The following is a 13,722-nucleotide window of genomic DNA, read 5'->3' as shown; positions in this document are numbered from 1 at the left end:
GTTTTACTAATTTGTGATAGAATATAGCGGTATATTTTATGTGACCCTTGTCTTTGGACTGCGGTAATTTGTAAAAAACAATGAATTTCTACGATTTATCCCCTCCCATAGGTCGAAGTTTTGCTGTTCTTGCAAGGCATACATACCGAGTATTGAAGTTAATATTGAAATCCGTCCAAAAGTCTAAAAATACCATCCGGCCGAACGGTCAACCCGCGATCTTGCTGCCGTGGACGGCAACGCATGTATAACAACACCGTTGTCCAGTCGCCAAAATGGATGACGAGCCGGCCTCGTTAGGCCGCAAGCCATTTTCGGTTCGACACAACCGGTTTCGCAATACTTTAAGGTCCTCCGACTGGGATGAGTTCATTGGGTTGGTAGATGATAAACAAAAAATACAGTTTGTTTACGGGCGGCTGCTCGCAGAGGATGATACTGCGACAAATGGCGATGACGATGACGAAAGGAACAGCTGTAAAAACGGTGACAAGGCCTTGGAAATGAAAAAGCTCGGGACCGAATGCTTTCAAAATACAGACTATCGGAAAGCGTTAAACTGGTATTCGTTGGCCGTACTTCATTGTCCTCAGACCAAAGGTATGTTGTGCGACACCTATAGAGAGAGTAAAGTATACAGTGAATCTTATTTCTGAACTAAAAAAAAGCCTCTCGGAAGTTTAGCTTCTATAAATATGTGTTTATAAAATTTATTTAATAAAAGGAAAAATCCGATATTATATACTGCAGCGACGGAGGGTTTATCGTCATATTGTAGTAGTTGATTATACATTTAAAAATAATAATAAATTTTCGCATTCAATAAACTGTTCTACAAGATAAAAATTATCTGTATAATATGTATAATAATTATTACTTTCATTAATAACGTAATAAGAAAATTGTATACGTTTGCATAGCGATATTACAATTTCACATACTATCCAAGTGTTTCGTTAATGCAACAAGAATGCTGTACATTGTACAGTGTGCATACTGAAAAATCGAAAAATTAACTTTCTATCAAGCATTCTTGGTGAATTTTCTTCTCGGAGGAAGAAGATATAGAATATAGGATATAATATGATAAACATTATATGAAACTTTTGGTACATATATAGTATACCAAAAAAAATTTGGGGGAGGGATTATCGTAGCAAAATTAATACTTACAAGTTTTAAAAACTACCGGAATACAATGCGAGGGATGAAAATGAAAGTTAATTTCTCCTCCATTCATATTGTGGCATGGAGTCAAGTCGAGTTGGACGATAAGGGGTGTTAAATTTTAGAGTTTATCTCAAGTGCAAAAATGGCTCTGTGAAATCCTACACGTAGAATAAAAAGAAGAGCGCGGAACATACGAATTATTTTCACGGGGTTGGCCGGTTGTTATACTCGTACATGACAATAGGTAATCAATAATGACAGTCACGTATCACAACCATGTTATAGATTGGCTGATCCAGCTGTCGATTCTCTACGCCAATCGATCGGCGTGTTTATATCATCTGCAGGAGTACGATCTAGCCATTTCGGACATACGGCAAGCGTTCGACAACGGATATCCTGCATACCTACAATATAAAATTCACGATAGGTATTCTGTCATAAATTATAATAAATTATATTATAATAACAATATTAGACATTGTAAATTACAATACGATATATTTTCGTGAACCGAGTCCGGCGTAGATATACTTTAAAAGTTTGGTTTGCTAGGTTTTAAAGAGATATTACATTTTAATATTTTTTATATTATAAAATACATAGTTTTAATGAATGTTTAAATATCGATTGACTTTAAAGCCTATTGGTCGTTATAAAACGGCATATTTTTAATCTTAACTCAATTTTATTATTATTTATTAAAGTATCAATAAAGTATAAATTGTCTCCAAATTAATACTATTTTACCTCAAATTAGACAGACAGGCTGGACGACTTGTTGAATAAAAACAAAGAAAACTTTCGCTTCTATTATTCAAAAACTGTATATATAGTAAGAATTGCAATTTTTTTATACGTTGATTGCAGACAATTTATAATGTTTTTTTTATTTTAAAAAATATTTTCAAATTTTTTAAACTTTCGATCAAGGTTTTTTTCTGCAGATTGACAGTTATAGTACGAACGAAGTTAATACTACGTTTTCAGTATTATAAAAAAACGTTTTTTCCCTAACCAGCCTATGGACACGTGTGCGTATGTTATTACATATTATATTTAATGTACTTCATTGTATTTATGTATACAGGAAAGCACGGTGTTTGCTGGCTACAAAACAGCTAAAATCTGCTCTAGAATCGTTTAGGGCCACCATGCAGGCTCTGGACAATTCAAATTTATCGCTAGACCAGAGGCGCAAACGACAGTTAGACGTGCAGGTTATGTTGACGATGATGGCGAAGGACAAGAACTTGAAAAACGGTTGCACTATGATAATAATATACCATACCGCCGTAAGTCCGAATAATAAATTATGTTTTACGTAGAGTCCACGCAGGCCGAGAGACGAAAGGTGCCGAGACTTTACGGCAAACAGAATGATGCGTATCCGGCGATTAGCGACGCTGTATCCATCGAATACAACGAGCAGGAAGGAAGACACGCGGTGGCTAACCAGAACGTTCCCGTGGGAAAGGTTCTGCTAGCCGAACGGGCATATGCGTCAGTGCTGCTCCGCGAATTTTGCCATTCGAATTGCACCCACTGTTTTATCAAGTGACTATACATTTTAAACTTCAGGCAATCCTTGTCGAGATCGTCGGTAGATTAGTCCTCTCTCGTCTCTCGAAGTGCTAAAGTTAGAACACACCCATAAGAACATAAAAGCATTTCAAACGTCTCCATAGTAGTTCTATGTCAGAACCAGAGAACGGATTTATATGCAAATGCATATATGTATTGGATTAAGTATTTTGAAATCTGATGAAAATCGTCCCCGATCTAAAACATTCTTATTAAAATAACACTAATTTTATTTTGTATATTTCAAGCATATTTGTAGTTTTATAGTGCATATTTTTATTTATAACACATATATTTGTTTCATCTTTATATTTTCACGTTCACAGCCATATAATAGATATAGACCAGTCGTTATAGACAAAATTAAAATGATATACTCGAATGCAACATTCGTGTATATACAAATTATATTAATATAAATAAATTTATATAATAGATTTGAACTTGACGGAATCACGGAAACCGATCAGTTGGTTCGTTCATTCGTGCATATATTTTTTATATTATTACGTGTAAAACTGTCCCAGATTTTGTGTCAGTTTATTATTAATTCATAAATTTAAAATACCTAAAGTAAAAACAATAATTATGAGTCGTTTACAGATATACATAAATGAGCATAAAGATATTTTTATAACTAATGGTTGAATTTTGTAATGCAATATTTGTGAAATTTTTACACAATTTAAAAGAAAATATTTTTCATTTAATTATAAGGACATATTTTGTAAAATATTACAGCATTCTTGGAAGCATATTTTTAGGATCTTTTGTGCATATAAATCAGTTCCCTAATCATAATCACAGGCGTGGTGAGATTTTTACAGTAGATATTGTTGAAATGTCTTCAAAAATTTTAATTTAATTTATTTACAATACATTTAACACTAATAATAGTAGATTTCTTACTGTACTAATAATGCATTATAATTTATAATAAAATACTGTTGGGAACATATATAGCAAGATTATGAAACCATGGTAATGATAATATTCAATCTATTATATTTCTTCATATTACACGTTCTGTACTTTAAATCATAAGGTGCATAGGCGGACCCAGAGTTTTACATTTTAGTATGCCCTGTCATTTTTTGGTTATTTTTTAAAAATATAAAGGGAAGGGTATAAACACCTATGTGTAGGCCGTGTTATGGTTTAAAATTTAAAACTAAAAGCTTCATTAATGATGTAAAATAACAATAGGTAAAAAATACACGCAATTATTATTTCAGATTTATTCTGAACACTTACAATATCAAGGACGTATTAGAGTTGAGGACATGGGGGGGGGGTGAAACTAATTTTTCTTCAGGAACAAATTTAAAGATAATTTACAGTTCATGACAGGGGGACGTACCCAATGGGGGGGGGGTCCGGACCCCCCATTGAAATTTCTACATACTCAATGGCTTAATAGTAAATAGTATACATATAGTGTATTTTAATTTCTCATTATCTTTAAAGTTTATAGATTTTATAATATACCTATAATGTATAAACCATGTTTAATTTATACTGCTTTTTTAATATTATTTATTTTTGTTAATTAAATAATGTATTTTTTATAACATTTTACTACGAAATAAAAATTGATTTAAAATTATAGTACCTACCTATTATAATAAACCTTTGTAAAGAATATGTGTGATGTGTGTATAACAATTGTGACTATAACTATAGTTATTAACATTAATTTGTTGGTATTGAATTAAACTATAATTATAATAAGAAAACAGATAAAATAAAAATTTTGGACCCCCCAAAAAATACCTGGGTACGCCTCTAGTTCATTACCTACAGCTCATGTTCCTGTTGTTCATTTGAGTGAATAAATAAAAATACAAATACTAAATTGAATTTAATATTTATTTAATAAATATATTAAAACCTACTGCATATAATATAAGTAGGTATTAATAATAAAAACACAAATAGTTCCTATATTAAAATTGTACCTTTAGTTTGAATCCTGTATAAAAAAACAACAAATTATCACAGTAGTAATAGTACCTATTAATTATTTTTTAAAAACTTTAAAAAACAATTAAGATAGGTAAATTAATTTAACAAATATCTAAGTAGAAAACATATGGTTGGTAAGTAGTAATATAACATATTCCAAATTTCTTTTTTTCATTTTGGCAAATTTGTTGATTTTTCATCAATGGATACAATAATATTTTTAAGCACATGCAACAAAGCCAAACCTGTTAGTCTATGCTGGCCTATTCTTGATCTTAACCATGTTTTCAATTTACAAAAATATATTTTTGGCCAATATTTTCAGGTTAAAAAATATAGAAACCAATATTGTCAGTTATTATGATTTATATTTGCTTCTAACTTTATAAAATACACAAATATGCATGTATTTGTACACAAAAAAAATGACTAAATACCTACAAAAAAGTACCAGATATTATGTAGTAAAAAAAAATTATACGAGTAAAATTATTAAGGACTATATAGCTCTAATAAATACAAAAATATACAATATGCATAAATGCACCAAAAAATGACTATCTAGTAAATATGTGGTAAAAAAAATGTTACTTTAAATTACTTTATATTATCTGATAAATACCTCGGTTATGGTTATAAATATCTATAACCATAGCAATATCCGTTGACGAAATACCACTATTCGTTTTATAACCAAAATGTTATAAGAAAATAAACAAAAATTGATACCCGTGATCTAATTGACATATTATATTATTAAATATATTATCATACTATAATGATAGACTAGTAATTTATATTTTTAATTATTTATACATTACATTTTTTAAATAAATCAATGTACTATATTCAAAAAAATTACGAGACATTGGGGAGTGCGAATGCCCCCTTCGCCCCCCTCCTCAAATATGCCCTTGTGCATTATTACTTCCAAAAAACTAAAATTTAATTAATGTGTATGCACATATATTCTTAACTGTAGTTATTCAATTTTTTTATACACATTATTCACAATAGAGTGTACTAAGGCACACCCGGCACACCCGTAGAACAGCCTATGATAAGGTCTATCCAACACTCGTAGATAACCGTAGTTTACACAGTGTTGAACACAGATAACATGATTTATCTAGGTAAAATCAAAAGATAGTAACAATTTATCTATGATACAGATAAAATATAAATCTATAAATAAGTATCTAGATAAAAAAAAATGAAAACTGTTTTCATTTATTTTTGTTAACTACTATATATATATATGTATATATATATTTTATAATAATACTTTTTATTTTACTATTTTTTTATTATTTTTTCGTCTATCTTTTATTATTGGTTTATTCGAATAATATAATTGTATATAGATATCTATTTCTGTATAATATACATTATACACCACTCACTAAGCTTATATTATATACATACATAAATCTTGTATGTGATATATCCGTGGTATCTACTGAGTAGTGATTTCTGATAAGTAATTAGGGAATAAAAATAATATTTATGGCTATAAGATGAATTAAATTTAAAATTTTGTAACCAACTTGTAACAACTCATTAGTTATTACAGATTAGGCTACGATGATTCTTAATTATTTTATTATGACAAGTGAAAAAGAATCATTAAAAATTAATTTATCTATATAAATTCGTTTAAATAACACTTTAATTTATCTAATATAATACAAGAGATAACTATTCTTCAACTATCAAGCTAAGATAAAATATAGTTAGCTTGATAGCTTGATAGAAGAATAATCATCTCTTGTATTATATTAGATAAATTTAAGTGTTATTATCTAGATAAATAGTTAAGATAAAATATAGTTAACTATTTATCTAGATAATGTTCAACACTAGGTCTACATCAGTCTATATCTACATGGTAGTATGGTAGGTACCAGTGACTGCTTGATCATGAATTGTATGGTTCACTGAACAACCAAAAAGTTTGGGGTGGAGGTCATTTTAATAGGTAGGTACTTGGTCTTGGAAACTGGCAACGGTAGGTAATGTAAAATTGGTAATTTAATAAAAATAGGGTAAATTGTTGTACCTAATATGACTTTTTGGTAGATGGGTGAGTGGTATTAACTAAGCTTGAACCATCAACTGAAAAATGTCAAATTGCCTATGGTAGGTACCTACACTACACACGCTATGGTGTCAATGTCAATGTAATAATAATAATCAACTAAAAACGATGTTTTTATTTTATATTTACCATAAAATAAAATTCCAATTGTTATATATTTTAAACCAAGGTATCTATAAATTAATGTACCTACTTTAATAAATAATAATCCAAAATAAAGATTCAAGTGTTACTGTAGTATACCCAACACCACCCGTAAACAAATCTATGGTCATAACCACAGTTAGAATTGTGAATTTGTAATAAAGTTAATGTAATAAAATCTAGTGTTATTACAAAACAACTTCTGCACAACCTAATTCAACAGCAATTCAACTTTCTATAGTATGATAATTTCGTTAAATTTTTTGATTTCTTAGGTCCTTTCAGATTTTAAAAAGAACGTATTTGAAAAAAGTTTTAATTAATTTTTATGTTAGGTACTTATGTATAGTTTATACTTCTAAAACACAGAGCGTTAAACAAAAAATGCAGGTATAATTTTTAGGAGTTGAGACGTTAAAATATTCACAGTCTATTCCACTGTTGAAGTTACTAATTGTCTACTCATAATTAGGATCGTGAGTTTTACCAACAACGATTACATTAATATTTTTTTGTTTCACAGAATCGTTGCGCCTTTGCCGTGTCCGAACTGCAACAGAGTAGCGTTTTGCGGTGATCTTTGCATGAAAATCGCCTTAAAGTCTTATCATGCAATCGAGTGTCAACTGTTACCGACACTTTACGAGGCTACCCTTTCTATCACATGTTTGATAGCATTCCGAATAATCACTCAACGACCGTTAAAATACTTTATGGATTTGCAGCCCAAGTTGAACCTCGTAAGCGATGATCCATGAGCTTTTTTATCTGTAGATATTATAAAAGGTTTTAAATCGTGCAACGTTAATTTTTTGACTGAAAGTAAAGATTTAATAAAATAGAAATACTTTCCATCGTGTAATGACTTTATTAGAATTGTAGTCTTGCAAGCTGTTATTTCGCACGTATTTTAGGGCGTCTATATAGGTCACGATGATACTATTATTAAATACTTAATCATCTATTATAAATACCTATACGATTACATAGTTTGTAATTTGATGTTTCAAATAGATAGTTCACTTAATGCATTATTTTTCAGACTCAAAGGCCGGTTAAAAAACACGAACCGAACAGCTACGTTAATTTATATAACTTGGTAACCCATCGAAAAATGAGGTCCGCACAGGATATATTACACAGAGCACACGTGGCTGTTTTTTATTTGCATTGCTTAAAAAAAATGAATTACTTCACAAACTGTAACGATAAAACCCGTTTCCTTACCGACGATGAGCTATTCATCGGAAGTCTGTTGTTACATAATTTGTTGATCCTCCAATTCAACACGTTCGAAGTTTCCGAACTTCAACAACAGAACAACGAGCAACAGACCGTTTTCATCGGCGGCTCCATCTATCCAACACTAGCATTGCTGAATCACTCTTGTGATCCTTGTGTAGTTAGGTATGGTAATATATATTAAAATTATATGAATATAGATTAGTATACAGAGATGATTCGTTTTTATGAAACGTAGATATCATCAAGGAACAACGGTCATAGTACACAACATTCGTGATTTACGTGCTGGAGAAGCGATTACAGAAAACTATGGTCCGATGTTTATGTTCCATCCAAGAGAAGACCGACAACAGAAACTCAAAATCAGGTTTGGCTCATAGTAAATAATAATAATTAACTCAGTTTATAAAAATACTAAAAAGTTTGATGTCCTGATGTCTATAATTATATTTCTACAGATAAATTAATCATTACAGCAAAGCTGTAAAAACTCAAAAGTGAGGTTACTTATTTCAAAAATTAATTAAGAAAGGTACTCACAATCATTAAGTTAATGTTAACATGTTTCTTATAGATATCTGTGATTTTTATTTTGTATATGTTCAATTTTAACATGTCCTCAAAATCCATTTTAAATTAAATGTATAAATTAATTATGTTGTCATAGATATTGGTTTGAATGCAACTGTATTGCTTGTTGTCAAAATTGGCCGACTTGGGAAGAAATGAAGATGGATACATCACTCAGAATCAGATGTACAAATTGTCTAAATGCAATTAAGGTGAAAATTGATTCTATGCAATTTGTAGCATATTGTAAGATTTGCTCAAAAAATACTAACTTGTTAGCGGCTTTGAAAGTTTTACAGGTACTTTTCAATTCTAACTATTCAATTCTAAAAATCTAACCTTAAATAAACATAAATAAAAATAATAATAATTTTAATGGTGTTTTTAAGGATACAGAAAATAAATATGCTGTTGCAAAACAATTAATGGACAAACATGATTATGAAAATGCATTACCCAAATTCATGGTACTATTATCATTATTACATAGGCACATGGTACCTCCTTTCAGAGATTATCACCTATGTCAGCAAGCAATAAGAAAGTGTATGCTGTCATTTGGGAACAAAAAATAAAAAAAACCATTGTTAGAAATTAACTAATAAATTATAGTAATTTATTCCTGAGTAGAACACATAATTTATACAAAGCTTAATCATAAAATACTCACATTAAAAAAATATAATTATGTGCAACACAAAAAAAAAGAATGTACACATATAAAACTATGAAAATCTATAGTCTATAATAATCCATGGAATACTAGTCTTGTACCATTCTCCTAAGTGTATTATACATATTTCTCTTAAGTTAATATTTGTCAAATAAACATAAAATATTGTCAAAGCTTAACTTTTGTTTTATAAAACTGTTATTCTGCTATTGATAGAAGAAAAAAAAAAGAATACTAAGCTTTTGTTAAACTGTTTTGAGTTATTTAACAGCACAATTTGGCCGGTTCAGCTTCAATATAATTATTAAAGTCTATATTAGCTGAATGATGTGAATAGCCACTTTTAATGCCATCCCAGCCTTCTTCCATTTGATATTCACCACTTATTATCCTCTGATAAATCTAAAATAATCAACCATATATTTTTAAAGTTTTATCTAATGCTATCCCATTTAAATAATATTGGCAAGTTAATAAAACACAAAACAAGTATAGACTTTTCTATAGAGGAAATATTTAATAAATTCTCTTATACTTACTTCTTGGGTAATGGCGGAAAAAGCTAGTTCAACATTTGAACCAGTTTTTGCAGATGTTTCAACTGTAAATATATTGTGTTCTGCGCCAAATTGTTTGGCTTCTTCTTCAGTCACTTCCCTCTTACTGGCACCATTATTAACCTGTTTAAAAATAAATGGATCATAAATTAATTGATTCTTAAAAGTTAAATCAGAATTGATGTGAAAATATTTCAACTTGTTCCATATAATTGAAAAACAACTATACAACATTATATAATTGATTTATTATTATTATTATATATTATATAATAATACATCGAAACAATAAGTCAAATACATATGAAATATAAGATGTGATCCAGTTTATTTAGATAATGTAATCTAGCAACCACTTATAAACATAACTATATAGAATCCATATAGTTATCTACATATATATATATATATATATATTATAGATACATACAAACAAATTATGATAGCTTCAACCTCAATTTCTGGAGATTTTTTCCAATTCAAATAAAATTTCATTATAACATATGCTTTTAATTTAATAATATTTAATTTCGATGGCTTGAATTTTATTTATTCCTGTTTAAGATTTTTTTTTCAAAAATTTAATGTTAAAACATTTATCAATTTATAGTTATCTCAACATTTTAGAAATATTAACATGGTTAATTTTATGTTTTATAATATGATTTATTTTTAGTAAAATATATAACTAATGATTTCAATAATTATATATATCGAGTCAAATAATACTTTGAGATATCAAATTTGATCATATTTTGATTTCTATACACCTAAGAAGATTCCTTAAGGCAATAACACTGTCCCATAAGTAAATTATTTATTAATAATTATGGATACTAATACTTTTGTAATTTTTGTCATACTAGAGTTCAATAGCTTAAAGATTTGCTATGACACATTTAGATTGCAAAAATAAACTCAAACAGAAATACATATTATTAATTAGGTACACAATAAATATTGAAGACTTTATAACATTTAGACTAAAATAGTATGATTTCATATTAAAATAAGTCAAAAAATCAATTCTACCCAATATTCTAAACAATAAATGGATTTTTTTAGATTGATTAAAATTACTGATGACATATTATCTTATATTCCTTGCGTTTTTGAAACTTATTAAATCAAAATATACATGTTGATACATCACAATTTAAATACTATTATATGTACTTATAAGTTATTTACTTTGATTATTATTTTTAAGAAAAATTTTATATAATACTTATTTTAAAACTTATTCAATTACAAAAATATAATTTTCGACCAATACTAACCATATAATGAGATTTCAAACATTACAAATAGAAAGTAGATAATCTTTTAATTTTATTTAATTATTAATAATATATAAGAATCTCAATCAATTAAATGTAATAAGACTAATATTCATATAAAATTAAACAAATCAAATATATAAAAAAAAATTTAAAAAAATATTTATACGTAATTTAGTATTAATGCTCAAATCTTAGATTATATGTTATAAGTTGATATATGATAGTAGATATATATATGATAGTATTTTTTTTCTAGAATATATTATTATAGCAGAATATGCTGTATAGGTATTTTATGTATAAAATTGAAACTATATTGATATAATTTTTTAAATAGTGCTCTAATAATTAACAAAATTACATTTTTTTTTTTTTAATCATAAAAACTACCAAGTTTTTACTTACCAAATCTAATTTACATCCAACTAAGACAAATACAGGTCGATGAGGTTCAATGTGACGTTTGGCGTCATTCATCCAAATAGGTATGTGTTCAAAACTGGCTCGTTTAGTTACATCATATATTAAAAGAGCACCTACAGAATTTCGATAATATGATTTTGTAATTGATCTAAAAGTAAATGAAAAAAAAAAAAAAATACACAAAAATTAAGTCTAGATAACATGTAAAATAATGGTATTCACATTAGAAGGTAATAATGTAGACTCACCGAAATCGCTCTTGACCAGCTGTATCCCACAGTTGTAATTTTATTCGTGGGCCATTGGGAATTTGTATTGTTCTAGCAAAAAAATCAACGCCGACTGTTGGATCAGACACCTGGTGAAACAAAAAAAATAAAATAACTGTTGAAAAAAATTATTTTATTCAACAAGTGATATTTGATTGAATATGAATACCTCGGCGAATTTACCATCATTGAAATATTTCAATAGCGAACTCTTGCCTACCGTACTGTCACCGATCAATATCAAACGAAACTGATAATCAAACATCAGATCCGCCATGATTCCGACTTCGTAATAGATTCAGAAAATGTGTAGGTTGATTTTCAACACGAAAATGAATAATCGCTCAAAGAAAACGCAAAATAATATCAATAATACGAACAAATCACGTTACCATCCCTCTACTCGGACACTCGAGAGCGAAAACTGTCAACCGTTTCTTTGTACTGGTATTAATATAATAATAACTACGACGTACTACACAGTTTTAACAACGTTCAATGTTATATTTTATAATTATGATTATTTTTATTATTCTGAAGCCTTTATCTAACGAACATGTTATGCAAATATCCCGAGAGATAATACTGTTTGGATGTACGTTTACCCTTGAGTTCCTTCCGCTATCGGAACGGACCCCCGTCAGCCGTCATTGGTCAGCTGGTTGTAAAAGCAATCCGAGTGACTCAGTAACCGGTGTCAACATAGATAATAATATCTATTACAAAAATTAAAATTTAATTTAAAAATCTGTTATTTGCAACAATACAACAAACTACTTTAAATTTGAAACATTTTAGATCATGATAACAATTTGCCTCGAAACAGATTTAAAATGTTTACTTTCTAATTTGCGTAAACCAAACCAAAGTTTCATAAATATTACGTTTGCATATATTATTTTGTAGTTGATTTTGTACATGGGCGTAATTTGGAAATTTATTACGCGGGGGCAAATATATAATTACATATCTAACGAAAAAGGTGTCCGAGACATGGGCAATTCTTATAAGGGTAAACTATATTTTATGTCGATATACCGTGTACTTAAAGATACTTTGAGACTACACTATACTTAATCAGAGGAAACTGGAAAGCATGAGATAATAATAATATCTAAGCTAAATCTTTATTGTAGCATGTAAAACAATTAAATGGCATGATGGAAAAAGCTTGACAAGATGGTTTATTTAATAGAAGCATTCTGAATTTCTATACTTTATTTTTACATAAAATGGAATTTATTTCCAATGTCCATAAGTCATAATGTTATAAATGTAATATATAATATATCTAATGTTATAATTTATAGTTATTATATATATCATAATAAATGCTATACTAGACAATTAGTTATGTTTATGTAATTATTATACTAATAATACTAACAAAACTTAACTCTAATATTATAACCTTACAAGATGTCTATGTTAATTTAAGTCTTCTATCTCTTTCTGTTGAATCTGCATCAAACTGATCAATAATAGGTAATAAAATTAATTTTAAAAGTTTTTTCAATATGTAAAAGAGCCATGTTACTAAGTCTTTTTTGACCAATGGTGTTTTTTGTAAATGTTTTGAGGTGACAAAGTGATGAAAACGAAGTTCACTTGATGCAGAACTCATTGGAATAGAAAGAAAAATTTTATAAATAAATTAAATATTGTCAAATGAGCCTATCAAGTATTTTTCCAAATACAAATTTAAATGGGTTTCAAAATTTTCAGCAATATTATTTGATGA

The 13,722-nt window shown here is 28.4% G+C and overlaps 2 protein-coding genes across 2 annotated transcripts; one reads left to right on the top strand and one right to left on the bottom strand.

The window, feature by feature from the left end:
* The first annotated feature begins 214 nt into the window (after nt 1-214).
* LOC112682793 (SET and MYND domain-containing protein 4-like) lies at nt 215-9,414 on the top strand. The gene is made up of 9 exons (XM_025553525.1): nt 215-600; nt 1,456-1,600; nt 2,261-2,433; nt 2,499-2,727; nt 7,485-7,701; nt 8,004-8,368; nt 8,442-8,573; nt 8,874-9,075; nt 9,166-9,414. The coding sequence occupies exons 1-9, from the start codon at nt 276-278 to the stop codon at nt 9,349-9,351; spliced, it is 1,974 nt and encodes a 657-aa protein (XP_025409310.1). The 5' UTR covers nt 215-275; the 3' UTR covers nt 9,352-9,414.
* Nucleotides 9,415-9,435: 21 nt separating this feature from the next.
* Nucleotides 9,436-12,573, bottom strand: LOC112682795 (ras-related protein Rab-39B). The gene is made up of 5 exons (XM_025553528.1): nt 12,151-12,573; nt 11,961-12,070; nt 11,695-11,860; nt 9,989-10,129; nt 9,436-9,851 (listed from the first exon to the last, which is right to left on the bottom strand). The coding sequence occupies exons 1-5, from the start codon at nt 12,256-12,258 to the stop codon at nt 9,714-9,716; spliced, it is 663 nt and encodes a 220-aa protein (XP_025409313.1). The 5' UTR covers nt 12,259-12,573; the 3' UTR covers nt 9,436-9,713.
* Between the last annotated feature and the right edge of the window lie 1,149 nt (nt 12,574-13,722).

This window comes from Sipha flava, unplaced genomic scaffold, assembly GCF_003268045.1.
Source record: "Sipha flava isolate LNK unplaced genomic scaffold, YSA_version1 211_pilon_pilon, whole genome shotgun sequence".
NCBI classification, from domain to species: Eukaryota; Metazoa; Arthropoda; class Insecta; order Hemiptera; family Aphididae; genus Sipha; species Sipha flava.
Note: the sequence above shows the minus strand (reverse complement) of the source record. Positions and strands in the feature narration are given on the sequence as shown.